General features: G+C 30.1%; 1 protein-coding gene across 2 annotated transcripts in view; it reads left to right on the forward strand.

Annotated features, from left to right (window-relative positions):
- The window catches only part of SLO2 (slowpoke 2), a 232,739-nt gene that overhangs the window by 148,667 nt on the left and 64,927 nt on the right, over positions 1 to 19,145 (forward strand). For both annotated transcript variants that reach the window (XM_065513504.1, XM_065513503.1), the window contains exons 9-13: positions 1,339 to 1,602; positions 6,528 to 6,706; positions 6,888 to 7,028; positions 13,211 to 13,360; positions 13,460 to 13,671. In XM_065513504.1, the coding sequence (XP_065369576.1) occupies positions 1,339 to 1,602; positions 6,528 to 6,706; positions 6,888 to 7,028; positions 13,211 to 13,360; positions 13,460 to 13,671 (946 nt within the window). The remainder of the gene's footprint in view (positions 1 to 1,338; positions 1,603 to 6,527; positions 6,707 to 6,887; positions 7,029 to 13,210; positions 13,361 to 13,459; positions 13,672 to 19,145) is intronic.

Consider the following 19,145-nt stretch of genomic DNA (forward strand, 5'->3'; position numbering starts at 1 on the left):
GGTTAGTAAACTAACCACTTTGTATTTAGTTAGTAAACTAACCACATGTTTGGACTCAGCCAGTTTGAACAGATTTTTTTCCAATACAGATTTTATGTTTTTATTCAAAATCTACTTCCCAATAAGCATCAAGGCCCCAAAAATTCAAGCACTTGAACATTTTGTTGGAATTTTACTTGAATACTAAACCAATTATATTTTAAACTTGAAAAATATTTAAACAAATTAAATATTTTTCAAACTAAAAACATATGGCTTGAATTTATGTTTCCTTTTTACTGGAGAATGCTATTGAAATAAAGTGTAATAGTACAACTATAATTCAATTGCTTGACTATAATTCAAGGCTTGAATTACACTTGATTTACACTTGATTTCAACTTGGATTCTAAAATTAATTACTGGCAAAGAACTTTTTGAAAAATTCACGATTCATTTTCAGTTTATAATAATTTGAAGCATCACCACAGTTCAAAGCCTTCTTACTAACTATTTCCTCCTATGCGAAAGTTTTTCATTCAATTTCAATTATAATTTACATACGCAGCCAATCTGCTAATAGTTTTTTCTGAGCATTCTCAGATAAACTCTTGTGATTCGATTACTTATATGACATGTCTTGTGTTACGCAAAAATCCATGGGCTAAAACTTAAAACTCATATTTCAAAATTTGTTTGATGTGACCCAAAAAAAAAATCCCTTAGTACAAAGTGCTGCATTCCAGTGAAATAAATAAATGAAATCAGCTTGAAACATTTACTGTTAAACCTTTTTCTTTGAATACGAAATAGTCATGTCCTTAAACGTATAGACGTGGTGGCAGTACAGCTCTCCTGCATTTCTGTACGTGTACGATTACCAATTCTTCCAAGAATAATACTTGAAATGTTTTTAAATGTGTATGAGCAAACACTTGGGATGTCTACCCTCTTCCTTTTCATTTACTTTTTCTGCCTGTAACCGGATTATTTACAATTTGTTTGCAAAATACGAGTAAACAAAAACAAAAAACAGCAGGCATAGTTGTCATTCTGTGAGAAATTTTCAATCAATCAAGGAAAAAAAAACTTGACTTGAACATTGAAGTTCAATTTTATTTATTTTGCTCGTATGCAGTTATTTATTTTACTTTACAAAAAGGTCAATGTAAAACTATTCTCAATAATTCTGCTTATTCCTTGACTACATTAAGAGTTCAACTGGCCTAAATGGTGTTAAATTCATTCACTTCTGTTGAATTTTGAATTAAACTTCGCTTCTTTAAAAGTTATTCATTTGAGCAGATATTTCAACTTAATGTTTGTTAATTTATTTATTTATTTCTTTCTTCCCAACAGTTTGAACAACTGGCCTTTACGTGGATGGAACGTCAGAAATTAGGTGGCAGTTATTCATCGCATCGTGCCCAAAGTGAAAAACATGTGGTAGTTTGCTCAACGACCCTGCATGCCGACACCATAATGGATTTTCTTAATGAATTTTATGCTCATCCTCTGTTGCAAGACTACTATGTGGTATTGCTGAGTCCCATGGAATTGGACACCACAATGCGTATGATACTTCAAGTGCCCATTTGGGCACAAAGAGTTATTTATATACAGGTAAGAATAACGTTTGAAAATTGTAATTACGTTTATCACACTTAAAGAATTATAAATGCATAAAGAGCAAAAGCCCACAATACAATTGTTGAAACATTTTCTTTTTGCCTGTTTATGGTCCATGAATCTTTTGTGTTTGTGCTCACTAGGGTGGCACTTATTTGGCATCGGTTGTAGTTTAGAACAAAGAGAATTAACAACCAAAATAAACTTAATTTAATCTCCAATATTCAAATAAAAAATCCGCCCTTTGAATAGAAAACACATTTTTTTTAACAAGTAATACAGCTATATTCGGCTGTGCCGAATCTTAGATACCCTTCACCTAATAATACTTAAACATAATGGCCCATAATCATAGTCAAAAATAAAGTACATATTAAGAGAATTAAACTCGACTTTACTTAAGAGTGGACTTTAGTTCTATCATAGACAAGTTAAAGTATACTTCTGACGCTGAAGTCGACTCTAAATATAAAACTAGCTGAAGTTGTTTTTAACTCGTTAACAACAGCATCAGCTGTAAAAAAGTTCGTCACAAAGTAAAACATTTTTAAGTTACAAGATATTGGTAGAGATTTTGCAATTATTGAACACTTATCAATAAAATTAGTACCAAAATATCGTAATTATGATATTAATCTTATCTTCTCCATTTTTCCACAACAAACAACTTTTTTTCTTTAGATGTCCCGGTTACTTTTATTGTTTACGTTTTTTTTTTTTAATTTTGTATGTCAGCTGTTCAGCGTTGCCACTTGTCTGTTTTTTGTTGTATATTGTATGAAAACATTTTCTACATTTGCGGTGGCACCCAGTTAAAGTCGGTTCAATTCAAAACATACTTTAATTTTGACTATGGTTGCAAATAAAAAGCAGGTTTTTATTTTAAAGTTGTTTTTAAAAAGAACCGACTTTAGTGTTTGACTATGATTATAGGCCAATTTTTTTTATATTTTTAGGTAAACAAAATTATTTTTTTTTTTAAATTTTTTCTTTTCGAAATGGTTTTTTAAAAAAGTTTTTTCCAAATTTTTTTTTTAATTTTTAAAATTTTTTTGGGGAAAAATAATTTATTACAAAACAAATTTTTGATGAAAAAAAATTCGGGTTAAAAAAATAATTTTCCCGGTTTTGACCCATTGTAGGTCCAACTTACTATGACTTTATATTCATCGTTGAAATGGACTTTGAAATATCTATCATTAGATATCCATATTGTCTATATTAATGACTTAGTAATCCAGATATAGATCAAAAATAGGCCAAAGATCTAAGTTTTCACGGTATTTTCCTTATATCTCAGCCATTTGTGGGCTGATTTTGTAGATTTTAAATAGAAACTGAGCCGGAAGAATTCCCGGCATACTGATGTATGTAAGTTATTTAGGGGCTACGGAAAGTTGATTTCAACATACAGACGGACATGGCTATATCAACTTCGCTATCAATAACGATCCAGAATATATATACTTTGTGGGGTCGAAAATGAAAAATGTAGAAATTACAAACAGAATGACAAACATATACAAATTTCTGGATTTTAGATATGCATGAAATTTAATGCGACGTCCATATAACCATGTCCGTCTGTCCATCTGTATGTTGAAATCAACGTTCCGTAGCCCCCAAATAACTTACAAACATGAATTATACATCAATATATAGGTAATTCTTCCTGCTCGGTTGCTATTTAAAATCGAGAAAATCGGCTGAGATATAAGGAAAAATCCTGGACAACCTCGATTTTTGGCCTATTTATACCCTACACCACCATAGTGGGGAGGGTATTATGCGTTTGTGCAGATGTGTGTAAATCCAAAAATTTGGTCTAACACCCACCTTAAAGTATACCGATCGACTTAGAATCACTTTCTGAGTCCGTCTAGCTGGCTGGCTGTCCATGTAAACCTTGTGCGCAGAGTAAAGGTCGCAATTTTGAAGATATTTCGATAAAATTTGGTACATATAATTTTTTCGGACCAAGGACGAAGCCTATTAAAAATGACTGAAATCGGACCATTATTCACCTAGCCCCCATACAAATGTCCTCTCGAAATTGGACTTTATCGGTCATAAATGTTTAATTTATATATGTATCTACACAAATTTCAATCCAAATTAGTTTTATATATACAAAATTAATCTCACCAAATTTTGTTACGATCGGTCCATAATTAGTCATAGCTCCCATATAGACCCGCTTCCGAAAATCACTTTAACATGCTTAAATCACTTAAAAATTTTGGTATATACACAAAATTCAACATAAATAACTTTCATATAGACATAAATCACACGACCTAGTTTTATGGTGATCGGTCCATAATTGGTCAGCTCCCATATAAGGTCCACTTCCGAAAATCACTCACGAATATAAATTATTGATATTTTAGAAGAAAAATATTTTTACTCATTTACTTGGTATAGGGTATTATGTGATCGGGCTTGACCGACCATACTTTCTTACTTGTGTTGATCTATATCTGGATTACTAAGTCATTAATATAGACAATATGGATATCTAATGATAATTTGGACCTACAATGGGTTAAAATCGGTAAAATTATTTATTGTTTTTTAACAAAAAAAAATTTTTGTCACATATTTTTTCACAATAGTAAATTAAATTTTTTTTAAATTAAAAAAAAATTAAAAAAATGTTGAAATTTTTTTTTTAAATTTTAAAAACAATTTTGAATTTTTTTCTTTTTTAAATTTTTAAGTATAATTTGGTGAAGGGTATATAAGAATATAGCTCTCTTACTTGTTTTGGTATCAAGTTATAACCCAATAAGCACTAAAGGCCTACAAATTCAAGCACTTGAACATTTTGTTGCAATTTGACTTGACTTGAATACAAATGTAATTATGTTTTAAACTTGAAAAATATTTGAACAAATTAAGTATTTTTCAAGAAAAAAACATTTGGTTTGTATTGTGTATGTTTTTTAATCAAATATTATTATTAACTCAACAAAGATTTTATAAATTACATCAGAAATTAAAAGTACAATTCAATGCAAATGTGATTAAGAAATTATTTTTAGAAACAAGTAAATTAACACAAAGTAAATATATATCAATTCCTCCGCGTTAATTTTGTATTAAATTCTGGAGAATAATTGCGGTTTTTTTTTAATTCTAGTAGATCTTCTTAGTACTGGCTGAGGTAAAGACTGAGATTCCGTTTGAGCAGTTGTATGATCAATTTGAGGTCTTTCGTTTCTATCATTTATAGTAGGTTGATCTGAAACGACAGAAGATTCTGTATTATTATGATAAGGAAGTAAATTAGCTAACCCTTGTGATCTGTTAAATTCTAAATCCTTTATTTTTGGTTCAATATTAGCAGAAGAGTTACGAATTTGATTTTGATGACGTTTAATTAGTTTACCATCCGCCGTTTGAAGTAAATATAACATATTTCCTAATACTTTAGTAATATGTGCAGCTACCCATTGTTGAGATTTTCCATACATTCTTGCAACTACATTATCGTTTATCATAAATTTAGATGTTTTGAGTTCACTACAGTTTGAATTTATGTTTCCTTTTTACTGGAGAATGCTACTGAAATAAAGTGTAGTGAAACTGTAATTCAATTGCTTGACTATAATTCAAGTCTTCTGAATCCAACTTGTTCCTGCCTCAGAGTTGGTGTTACCCAGTCGAAAATTCTTTTCACAGTTATTTGGGCTATTACCTTATTAATAACACACAGCAGAGTAATGCCGTGCCAATTGTTAGGGTTCGTGAGATCACCCTTTTTTGGTAAGTTTATTATCAAGTCTTAAGTCAGCTCGTTGTCGAGATTTTCGCTCTCCCAGAATGTTCGAATGATGTGCAGTATTATTCCAGCACTCGTATATGGGTCGGACTTCAAGACCTCAGCAGAGATTCCGTCAACACCAGGTTTCATAAATATAGACTTCAGCCATTTCCATTCCGTTAGCTCACCTTCTTGGCAAGGTCCAACAGCATTTCTCAAGGCCTTGGAATATGCAGCGTCAACTTCTATATCCTTTTGCTTAATTGTGTCTATAGCTGGCATGTGTCCTCTATTGCCGGTATTTCCAATAGCTTCAAGTTTGATACTCATCTCTGCGACTAGAAGATGGTGATCACTTGCCTTGTCTGCACACTTACGATTACGCATATCTAATAGAGAACCCCTTTATTTGCCGCTTATCACCACATAGTCGTTTTGGTTTTCCGTTCTTTGGTCCGGGGAGATTCAGGTTGCTTTATGGAGGTAATAGCTACCCACCTACTATCAGATTGTTTGTCGCAGACACGCCCAAAGAAAGTTCGCCTTTCTCGGTCTTACGACCAAATGCATGGGTGCCCATAATTGACCTTAAGTTGGTATTGTCATGTTTTAATGCATAGAATAAAATACATATAAAGCATTACTGCCCAATAAACACCAAAGTCCCAAAAATTCAAGGACTTGAATATTTTGTTGGAATTTTACTTGTATGCAAATGTAATTATTTGTTAAACTTGGAAAATATTTGAAAAATTAAATATTTTTAAAACAAAAAACATATGGCTTGAATTTATGTTTCCTTTTTACTGGAGAATGCTATTGAAATAAAGTGTAACACAACTGCAATTCAATTAATTGACTATAATTCATGGCTTGAATTACTCTTTCTTTCAACTTGAGTTCTCACCTAAGTCTTGCTACAACAAAATACCTGTAACTCAATGCATTTTGTTATTGTATCAGCCATAAAATTTGGAAGAAATTGCTAATAAGAGCCACCCTAATGCTCCAAAACCATAGCTTTTTTTTATTTATTTATTCATTTAATTTTTTTTTTGCATTTTCCGTTAATTCATTTCTTTTCACAGTTCCTGAATACTTTATTCATTTAAATAATCCCTTTATTTGTGTGCTTTTCATTTTCAATTTACAGGGATCCTGTTTAAAGGATGGTGATTTAGCACGAGCACGCATGAATGAGGCTGAAGCATGTTTTATTTTAGCCGCACGCAATTATGCCGATAAGACTGCTGCCGATGAGCACACAATATTACGTTCATGGGCTGTTAAAGATTTTGCACCCAGTGTACCGCAATATGTACAAATCTTTAGGTGAGTTTATAGATATTTTAATTGAATTATTCATATTATAATTAAAATATTAATCAAAGGTTTTCATAATAAATGTTTTCAAAGTTATATTTAAAAAAAGGATATGAAATTTGTCTTTAAATTTATTCTCAACTCTGCTCTAAAATGTATCTAATTAACTTGTTAATAAATTCTTTTTCAGACCTGAACATAAGCTGCATGTTAAATTCGCCGAACATGTTGTGTGTGAAGATGAATTTAAATATGCTTTGTTGGCCAATAACTGTACATGTCCTGGAGCCAGTACATTAGTTACACTATTACTGCATACTTCAAGGGGCCAGTAAGTATATCAAACACACATACTTATCTATGTTTACATATATAGTTAGGTATGCAAGATTGTTAACAAAAACAAACCCAAATAAATATCCAAAAGGGAAGGGGCAACAACTAGTGAATTAAAACTAATAATGCTCATAATCCCCAACATGTGGTGAGTTAAGTTAACATACTTGTATTTAAACAGAGGCCAAACCTAACTAACCAATTCACCTAAAATACATAAGCTGCCAAAGGCTTAAGGTATGAACACACTGGGCAAATATTTACTCAAATAAATGTAACTACTATTATTTAGCACAAATTTCTTTGACGTTTTTACTCCTGGAATTGCATATAATGGGATTTTTCCTAAGTCCTTGGACTTTTCAAATACAAAAAAAAACATATTTTTTATTAAGTGGTTATGCTTATTTTGTCAAATACTGGCCAAATGTGACCATACCTTTAGAATAAGATACCAAAGTATGCATGAAAATTACAAAGCATTTTTTGTATACACTTGGGTAATTGTGTAAACGTTGTAATTGTATAACTACACTTAAGGGTATTAAAGAAATTAGCTATTCTAATGAACTTAAAAAACCATTAGAGTTACATATTTACTAAACAAAAACATTGCTAGTAAAGCATTAGTTTTCCTAAAATTCTTTTTATAAGGCATTAAAGGAGTGTTTTTTATAATCGAAAATAATAGTATTTAGGAATTAAATAATACAATTTCTGCTTAATTCACTAAAATATTAATGCGGTATTTAAAAATGTCATCCATTCCCAAAATCTATTTTTAGTTTAATTTAAAGACTTTTATTTAAATTGAATTCATTCATCATTTAACTAATTCAAAATGGAATTAATTCAGAACAGAATTCATAGGTGTACCCCGATAGACTAGACCGCAGTGTGCTGTACTATCAATCTGAAGGTTGCGGGTTCGACTCCTGTATACAAGCACATAGCTCCGCAGTTAGTGTTTGTTTAAAAAAAATCAACATTTAAATGATTTAATTTTGTATACCCTCCACCACCATAAGTGGTGAATGAGGGTATATATAAGTTTGTCATTCCGTGTGTAACATTGAGAAATATTCATCTGAGACCCAACAAAGTATATATATTATTGATCCTTATGAAATTCGTCGATTGAGCCATGTCCGTCTGTCTTTCACGCTCACGTCCAAAATACGCAAAAAAAACTTAGTAGAGTTGCAAGAAAAATGTTTATTATTGTCCTAAGCGGTTTGGTATTGAAAATCAGCGAAATCGGTACAGTGACAACAAAATTATTAAAATGTAGGACAACCTCAAAAAAAAATTGATAATTTTCACATATTTTTGGTAATTTTTGTAAATATATTGCAGCTAATATCATAAAATTTTGCACTCGTTACTTTTATGATAAAAGGATTAACTCTGGTGAAAATTATAAGAATCGAAAATTCAGCAAAAATAAGTTTCGTGGTAAAAGAAATTATATTACAAAATTTTTCGTGGATCTACCCATATTTGACCATAGCCCCCATATAAAGTACACTTCCAAAAATCTCTTAAATAAGCATAAATGTCGCTATCAAGTTGAAATTCGACATAAATAATCCTCAAATATACCAAAATCACTGTAACTAATTCTATGAAGATCGAAAATTCCGAAAAACACAATAACCTACATAAATATCTAAAAAATATCAATATCAAAACAAAATTTCACACAGATCCGTAATTTATATTTAGAAATCATACTACAGGAACTTGTGAATATCGGTCTATATTTGACCAAAGCTCGCATATAAGGTCCACTTCCAAAAATCAGTTAAGTACTCATAAATCTCTTATAAATTCCTTTATCATGCTAAAATTCGACAAAAATAATATCCATATACATATATATCACTGTACCAAACTTTATGCAGATTGGCCGATAATTGATCATAGCTCCCCTATAAGTCCCATTTCCGAGAAAGATATTACCCTAAAAAAATATTTAAAACATATCGATATCTAAATGAAATTACGCACAGATCAGTAATTTGTATCCAGTAATCATACTTCTGGATTTTGTGAATATCGGTCCATATTTAACCATAGCTTAAGGTCCACTCCCGAAAATCACTAAAGTCCTCATAAATTTGTTACAACTATAGTTACAGGTTGAAATTCGAAAAAAATTTATTCAATATATACAAAAATCAATGTACCAAATTTTATGATGGTAGGCCCATTATTGGTCATAGCTCCCACAAAAGTCCCACAACCAAATATTTTGAAATTTGTCTAAATATATTTGTGTACCCTTTTTTATACTCTGTTTCTTCACTTGAAGTTAAAAGGGAAAAATGTTGATCCAAACGTACTAATTAATTATTAAGTATATAAATTGTTAAATTTCATACGTTCTAATAGGAATTTCACTTATAAATTGCAGAATTAGATACAATTTTTTGTACATTTCAAATAAAATATCTTCTGCGTAAACTAGTCTTTCTAACAATTGTTATATTATTTCAGTTGTTATACCATCATATTTAGGTGGAGGGTATTTAAGATTCGGCACGGCCGAATATAGTACTCTTACTTGTTTTAATTCAAATTGATTTAAAAGATTTGTTCTTCATTAAATTTTCTATCCAATATCAAAAAAAATAAGGGGTATATTGATTTTGTCATTCCGTTTGTAACATATCGATATATTAATCGTAGTACCAAAAAGTATATATATTCTGGGGCTCATAAGATTCTAAGACGATCTACCTATGTCCGTCTGTCTGTCTGTTGAAAACACAATAGGGCACAACGAAAAGACCAGCTGGATGCAATTTTTTTACAAATTCTCTCTGTTAACCACATTTGTTTTTTATTGAAAATGGTAAATATCGATCCATGATTCCACATAGTCCCCATACAAGGTCCCCTCAGAAAATGACATACATGAACATTCATAAATAATAAGTTCTTAAAGGAATGAATTTAAAACGTTTGCAATACTAAGGAATTAAGACCAGGGTGGCTCTTAATTAACGAAAGTTGGATTTTGGCCAGTCTCACCCCCGGTTTGGTGAACATTGGTAAAAAAAATCATCCTGAAAATACTTTAGGTAAATCGGTTGGGGTTAAGACGTGCCGCAAGCCCTCTGAAGTTTTGAGATGCATTTACAAGGGGAAAAAATGCATTTTTTTCAGTTTTTGTAAAAATTTTGCCGTTAACAAATCACTATTGCAATTTAATTTAAAGGAATGGAAATTTGTACGTAATTGTCGTAATTGTGATACATAAAAAACAGAAATTGGTCAAAAAATTTTAAAGTTATTAAAAATTCCCCAGGTCATTAACGTGTCTCAGGCCACTAGAACAAGAAAAGTAGGAAAAAATTAAGATATTTTGATAAATATTAAAATAATAGGTAATTTTTACTTAAAATATGTTCATATTTACTTGTATAAGAGTTTTTGTCTTCGTAGAATACCGTTAACCTATTCGCAGATATAACCAAAAAAATAAAATTTTTTTAAATTTCAAAATTTCATTTTCAATTTTTTAAAAATTTTGTTAAACAAATTTCAGAATTTTCTGATCATCTCATTGGGATTTATTGAGAATATAACAGGGAATAAAAAAATGAAAATATATCTTATAGTTTTTCCGCATCTGCAATTTAAATATTGAAATTTTCGAGAAATACTAATTATTTGGAAATTTTTTGGCGAATGAGCTCTATTTCCTTGCTGTTATGAATTTTAAGTAAAACCTATTCAGAATACTATAGTCCAGATTATTCTAAATATATTCAGAAAGTTTTACTAAAATTGGAAAACGTTAAACCTTAAATCGTGAAGGTCAAAGTTCAAATTTTTCAATATTTGGAATTTCTAATTTAAATATATAGAAATGTTATTTATTTTTGGGACAAATTTAATGAAACTCCAGTAAAATATAACATGAAGTCCAGTATTTATAATAACAGCACAAAAATGGAACAAATGGACAAAACTAAAGCACGGATTCCCCCGTCGGATCATTGTTGCCTCAATTAAATTTGGTGAACATTTTTTGATGGCAAATTTTGTTCCATTGCATAATTTTGGCGCGTTTAAGTTGCGGAAAAGCATTATCGGTGATCAATTTTGCCACGCCTCTCTGTCCATAGACCGAAAATCAAAAATTTGACTTTACAGTGTCACCCGCTATTCTATTCTGAAGATTTCCTGAAAATTCCATCTAAATCGATCCAGCAGTTTTTGAGTATATACGGAACATACATGCTGACATATATTTGTATATATACAAATTGTGCGCCTAAAAAAATGCAAGAGATTTGTCAAACAAATCAGTTACTAAAACTAATAATATCAAAAGCTAAATGAATCAGTACTCTTTCTGTTTTTATAATGTTTATACCCTACACCACCACAGTCGGGAGGGTATAATGCGTTTGTGCAGATGTTTTTAACGCCCAAAAATATTAGTCGACTTAGAATCACTTTCTGAGTCGATTAAACGATGTCCGTCCGTCCGTCTGGCTGGCTGGCTGGCTGGTCGGCTGGTCGGCTGGCTGGCTGTCCATGTAAACCTTGTGCGCAGAGTACAGGTCGCAATTTTAAAGATATTTCGATCAAATTTGGTACATATTATTTTTTCGGCCCCAGGACCAAGCCTATTGAAACTGACTGAAATCGGTCCATTATTTCTCCCAGCCCCCATACAAATGTCCTTCCAAAATTGGACTTTACGGGTCATAAATGTTTAATTTATATATGTATCTCCACAAATTCCACTCCAAATAAGTTTTATATATACAAAATTCATGTCACCAAATTTTGTTACGATCGATCCATTATTAGTCATAGCTCCCATATAGACCCGCTTCCGAAAATCACTTTAACGTGCATAAATCGCTTAAAAATGTTGGCATACACAAAAAATTCAACATTGTTAACTTTAATATATACATAAATCACACGACCTAATATCATGGTGATCGTTCCATAATTGGTCATAGCTCCCATATAAGACCCACTTCCGAAAATCACTCAAAAATATAAATTATTGAAATTTTAAAAGAAAAATGTTTTTGCTCTTTTACTTAGTGTAGGGTATTATATGGTCGGGCTTGACCGACCATACTTTCTTACTTGGTTTTTATTAAAGCATTTTTTGGTTCATAATTTTATTTATAAATGCATTTAAATCCTCCCCTAATTATCAGTAAATCTGCTCCTCTGGGCGGACAGAAGGCAGTTCAAATACTCTCATAGCTTATTAAAATCAATAATAACCAAGGTGGATCAATGATTAGATTTTGGTTTTTTTTAACAGATAATGCTCAATTATTTTTACAAAATCTAGTTTAAAAAAAACAGCTTTTAATATTGATATACAATCCTTTTTGCACAAACATATACAGAAAATAGCACTCTAACTGTATAACTTTATTTGTCCCCTGATATTTTTTCGGTTTTACAAAATAAAAAAAAAAAAACATACAACTATTTTGTTAAAACAAAATATTTGCATTTCAAATCATCTACTTAAAATTGTTTTTGACTACAAATGTGTAGTAATGCGGTCGGTACCTTTTTTTTACATCTACATATTAACTAATCCTTCTTACCCTATTTGTTCTTAACCACATAGTTACTCGAAAACATTAGAAAACTACATCATGTTTTATGTTAATTCAAATTTGATGTAACATTTTAAGTACATGTCCTTGTGAGTTTGACTAAGTTTGTGGTCAGTCTGTGTTTTTGATAAATTACATTTTTTTTTGTGTGTGAAATGTTAAATAGTGTAGAAATGTACCACAAATAGGGTAGAAAATCTGCTTTATACGTGAATTAGCATAGTTTTTTTTTTTTTGAATAAACAAGTAAATTAGTTACTTGTGTTAGCAGTAAAATAAAAATATTTATACTGCTGCACAGTGGGATGGATATGATGCTTTTAAACTACAGTTCCTATTGAAAACTAGTGTATGAATGAATCGTAGATCCGTTCGTACATGCAGTCAGTTGCAGTAGTTTGAAATATTCAGATTTATACCACTTTTTTTCGATTAACCCCACTATGTGTTGTAAAGTTGTAAGGAGGAGAATCAGCTTTAAAAGAGCTGACCATAATTTCCATATGAATGGTTACTATTACCTATTTTACTCAAGCCGCATTTTAATTGCTTTTCTTATCTCCAGGGAAGGTCAGCAATCGCCCGAGGAATGGCATCGTCTGTATGGCAAATGTTCTGGCAATGAAATCTATCATATAGTGTTAGGTGATAGTCGTTTTTTCGGCGAATATGAAGGCAAAAGTTTCACCTATGCCAGTTTTCATTCACATCGAAAGTAAGTTAACGAGACAGGATATAAATTTGCACTTACATAAAAGCCTGCTTTATATTTACACATTTATTTTTTTTCCAACAATGTAATTTTACTCTATAGATATGGTGTGGCTTTAGTTGGCGTACGTCCAGCACATTTGCCAGAATTCTATGAAGATACCATACTGCTGAATCCCGGCCCCAGGCATATAATGAAAAAAGATGATACCTGCTATTACATGAGCATAACAAAGGAGGAGAATTCTGCATTTGTCGTCAATCAAAATCAACAAAATCAAAATGCAGATCCAGCAACGGGTAAAGATGGTGGTGGTAAGTATAAAGACAGCATTATACTGCAGAAAAGTGTAGACAAAAAAAAAATCAAATAACACAACCATAAAGAGTGGAAAAAAACATTTGTGACTGCTATATACACACAGGATTGGATATGAAATGACGAAAAATAATTAAATATTTTATGCATATGATTATTATTATTAATAATGTTTGTATGTGGTTTAATTTTATACCCCTATTCTGTTCTCTTCTTTCTATGATTTTGTGTTTTGAGTTATATTTTTATTATTATAAATAGAAATACATACATATTTATTTTCCTCATAATTTTTAAACAAATTACAATAAGTAACGCGGGTTGTATAACATTTACTACTACTACTATTTACTATAGTTACTATTTCTACCACTCTTTACTATACATTGTAAATCTATGCTTTTGTGGCTGTCTGTCTGTTTGCCAGTTTGTCTGTGTGTTTGTGCGTGTGTCACTGTATGTGTGTATGTATATGTATATACATTTTGTATGTATGTATATCTGCACTTATGTTCTGTATGTTTGATATTCGCGTGTTATATTTTTAATTTGATTTTTTTGATTTATTTCTGTAATTTATATAATTGAATTTTATTTAAATATAAAACTTTATGAAATTCCCACTGGTTATGCAAATGTAAATTCAATTTTAAATGCTTCAGTGAAATCTCTTAAAATTTAATTAACAAATGTCCTCTTCATTCCAAAATTTGTGTACACTGTTTGGGTTTTCATTTGTGGGTATTGAAGAAAATCAGTTTGAAATCATCTGATTAATATTACTCACTATAGACGTGCAAGAGTGTAACTTAAAGTATTGTCAAAACAAGTATACCATATACATAGCTGTTACTATGGGTATAAATATGAGAATGAGTATAACTAATGTTGTATGGTTTTGCTTTTGCACACACACTATACTCTTAAAAACAAAAGCAGTTGTTTATTGTTTTGCATTGAGTATGTCATAAAATTCTTTTTTGCACACAAATAGCTGTTGTAACTACAAGTATTATAAAATATTGTAGGTGAAACAAATATACAAGTGAACTTTGGTGAGTTGATGTGTATACATATTGATGTGTATACACTAGAGTGCTCCAAGATTGTATGGACGAAAAAAACTTTCTAGGTACAGGCCGTCCCCCCCTCTAGAATTGTTCTATGTATTGTAGAAACACGTTGTGTAAAATATTAGGATGATAGGATAACGTTATCTGGTGGCGCAACGACGCTGAAGTTTTGAGGTGCATTTACAAGGGGAAAATACGCAATTTTTTCAGTTTTTGTAAAAATTTTGCCATTAAATAATGACTTTTACAATTTAATTTAAAAGAATCGAAATGTTTACGTAATTGTCGTTATAATAAGACATAAAAGACAAAAATTGGTGAAAAAATGTTAAAGTTATTAAAAAATCGCCAGGCCATTAACGTGTCTCAGGCCACTAGAACAAGAAATTTATGAACAAAATTAACATATTTTGAGAAATATTAAAATAAAAGCTTATTTTTACTTAAAATATATCCATATTTACTTGTATATGAGTTTTTGTCCTCGTAGGATACCGTTAACCTATTCGCAGGTATGACCAAAAAAATTAAATTTTTTTAACGGCAGTTTCAAAACTCCAATTTCAAATTTTTAAAAATTTTGTTAAACAAATTTCAGAATTTTTTGATCATCACATGGGGATTTATTAACAACATAATAGGGAATAAAAATGTGAAAAAAGTATGTCAATACCTCCTATAGTTTTTCCGTACTTGCGATATAAATTTTGCGATTTTCGAGAAAAACTAATTTTTTGGCCAAATTTTGGGGAATGACCAGAATTTCCTTACTGTAATGATTTTTAAGTAAAAGCTATTCAGAATAATATAGTCCAGGTAATTTTAAATATAGTATGAAAGTTTTACTAAAATCGGAAAACTTTAACGCTTAAATCGTGAAGGTCAAAGGTCAATTTTTTCAATATTTGGAATTTCTCATGGAAAGATAGCGAAATATTATATATTTTTGGGCCGATTTTGATGAAACTTAAGAAAAATATAAAATGAAGTCTAGTATTCACAATAATAGTACAAAAATGGAAATTAACCCTTAATAGCACTTGGGGTCCAAATGATCCTCAACTTTTAAAATCACGAAAAACACATTCATTTTGACCCCAAGTACTCTTAAGGGTTAATTTCCATTTTTGTACTGTTATTGTGAATACTAGACTTCATTTTATATTTTTCTTAAGTTTCATCAAAATCGGCACAAAAATATATAATATTTCGCTATCTTTCCATGAGAAATTCCAAATATTGAAAAAATTGACCTTTGACCTTCACGATTTAAGCGTTAAAGTTTTCCGATTTTAGTAAAACTTTCATACTATATTTAAAATTACCTGGAGTATATTATTCTGAATAGCTTTTACTTAAAAATCATTACAGTAAGGAAATTCTGGTCATTCCCCAAAATTTGGCCAAAAAATTAGTTTTTCTCGAAAATCGCAAAATTTATATCGCAAGTACGGAAAAACTATAGGAGGTATTGACATACTTTTTTCACATTTTTATTCCCTATTATGTTGTTAATAAATCCCCATGTGATGATCAAAAAATTCTGAAATTTGTTTAACAAAATTTTTAAAAATTTGAAATTGGAGTTTTGAAACTGCCGTTAAAAAAATTTAATTTTTTTGGTCATACCTGCGAATAGGTTAACGGTATCCTACGAGGACAAAAACTCATATACAAGTAAATATGGATATATTTTAAGTAAAAATAAGCTTTTATTTTAATATTTCTCAAAATATGTTAATTTTGTTCATAAATTTCTTGTTCTAGTGGCCTGAGACACGTTAATGGCCTGGCGATTTTTTAATTACTTTAACATTTTTTCACCAATTTTTGTCTTTTATATCTTATTATAACGACAATTACGGACACATTTCGATTCTTTTAAATTAAATTGTAAAAGTCATTATTTAATGGCAAAATTTTTACAAAAACTGAAATAATTGCATATTTTCCCCTTATAAATGCACCTCAAAACTTCAGCGTCGTTGCGCCACCAGTTAACGTTATCCTATTATCCTAATATTTTACACAATGTGTTTCTACAATACATAGAACAATTCTAGAGGGGGGGACGGTCAAAATTCGCAATTTTATTTTTTTGGAGCACTCTAGTATACACAATATGTAGATTGAATTGGTGCGAAAATTTATATAAAAATGAACAACACGCGGTTTAGAAACGTTTATTTCTGGAAATAATTCAGTATCTCGGGAACTATTGGAGATATTACTACGAAATTTCTCATGGTTGGAGCTGAGGTATTTTCGAGTTGATTTGCAGTTGATCAGTTTCCTAGCGCTAATGGGGACCGGTGCGTTGCCCCTCAAAGTTAGTCACCTCGGATCACAATTTTTTTAATAAATCGGCAAAAATTTATTTATGATCCGAACGAGCTGAAATTTAAAATATAAATAGCGCTCCTCACCTATGTATATTAGCAATAAAATTCTAAATAAAATAAAAAAGACTTGCTAACAATTAATTAACTTGTCCCTATAAAAAGTTAAACGCATCCAAAGTTGGAACATGTGAAAAGTACCGTATTTTTGAAGTTTTTTTCCCGAAAATGCCCATCTATTTTTTTCTTTTGTAGAAAAAAATGTTCTTCGGGACTATATACAATTTTTATATGATCGGGAAAAAAAATTTAATGCAAAAGCGTGTAAAGTAAATTTTGGCTCACTTAAGCGGAAACAACACCGCCAAGACCTATCCAAACTTGGCCAATTTAAATAAAAAATAGATTTGAGCAAAAAATTCTAAAAAGGCAAAGCACCGATCCTCGAAAAAGCTTCATACTTGTATAACCCTATATGCTTATTAAATATCTACAAAGTTTTTTTACTATCACACGGTAGGCACTTTTCTAAAAAAACTCAGTTTTTGTAACACATTTTACCCGGTTTAGGAATTTCGGTATTTGAAAATAAAAAAAAATTAAAAATTACCTAGGTATAATGTTGTTTATTTAAGGATAATTGAGTCTATATTATTTCCAAATCTTGTTATGATATCTTTAACCGTTCAAATTTTATATTAATTCAAATTGTATATTTTTCTCCATGGAAAATCACCATATATTTTTTTATGTTTTTAGGTAAATAACGTCCAAAAATTTATAAAATTATTTCATTTTACTAAAATATCAATCTTCAAGTCCTAAGGTTTTCAACAATATCAAATACTTATATAAAAAGGCCTTTATTTACTCTTCAAAAGTTCCACAAACCTTGCCCCCTTTGGAAAATTTGTATGCTTGTTCATATATTTATAGAAACAGACATACATACATACTTATTTGTTGGTAAAATTTCTATAAATCATACACACGAGTTTTTATTTGCATCATACAATAAGTTACTTATTGTATTCCATCTTTATCTACTAGTATTTGCTTGTGCGAAACATAGGAAAACCAATATGTTACTCTCATTCTCTTTTTATCCACTCATACAATAACTGCTACAAATAATAACAATACCAACTCATAACAGAAACACCAAAATACTCAACAATACTCACTCACTTTAGCAAACACACAGAAACTTGTACAAACAGTTGTAACTGTGCACGTCTTTATTACTCACATAACCTCTTGAGAACCTTTCTGAATAAACAAATACGCTGCTAAAAACTGTCTCAGAAAATTAAACATTTCTATAGAAAATTTACGCTCCTTCTAAAAATACTCCTATTTTATGAATGAAGGTCCTATTTCTATAGAAAATTTACTGTCTTATGACATTGAGTCATATTTTCTAGACAGAGGGTCATATTTTTTTATAGAAAATTTATTCTTTCAAGCACGAGAAACATATTTTTTACAGAAAATTTACTCTTTCAAATTTACTCTCTTCATATTTTCTATAGAAAATTTGTTCTTTTATGACAGGAAGTCATATTTTCTATAGAAAATTTATTCTCTTATGAGATAGAGTCATATTTTCTATAGAAAATTTACTACTTCATGGAAGAGATTCATAACTTTTATAGAAATTTAACTGTTTCATGCAAGAGATTCACATTTTCTATAGAAAATTTACTCTCTAATGACAGAGAGTCATATTTTCTATAGAAAATTTACTATCTTATGACAGAGAGTCATATTTTCTATAGAAAGTTTACTACTTCATGCAAGAGATTCATAATTTTTATAGACAATTAACTGTTTCATGCAAGAGAGTCATATTTTCTATAGAAAATTTACTCTCTTATGACAGAGAGTCATATTTTCTATAGAAAATTTACTATTTCATGCTTTAATCTGAAATTTTCTATAGAAAATTTACTCTCTGTAAGTGTAAGTGAAATTTTCTATAGACTAGTTAATCTTTCATTCAAGAGAAAAATATTTTCTATAATAAATGTTCTTTTATTTCAGGAAGTCATATTTTTT

This window comes from Calliphora vicina, chromosome 5 (genome assembly GCF_958450345.1).
Source record: "Calliphora vicina chromosome 5, idCalVici1.1, whole genome shotgun sequence".
NCBI lineage: Eukaryota > Metazoa > Arthropoda > Insecta > Diptera > Calliphoridae > Calliphora > Calliphora vicina.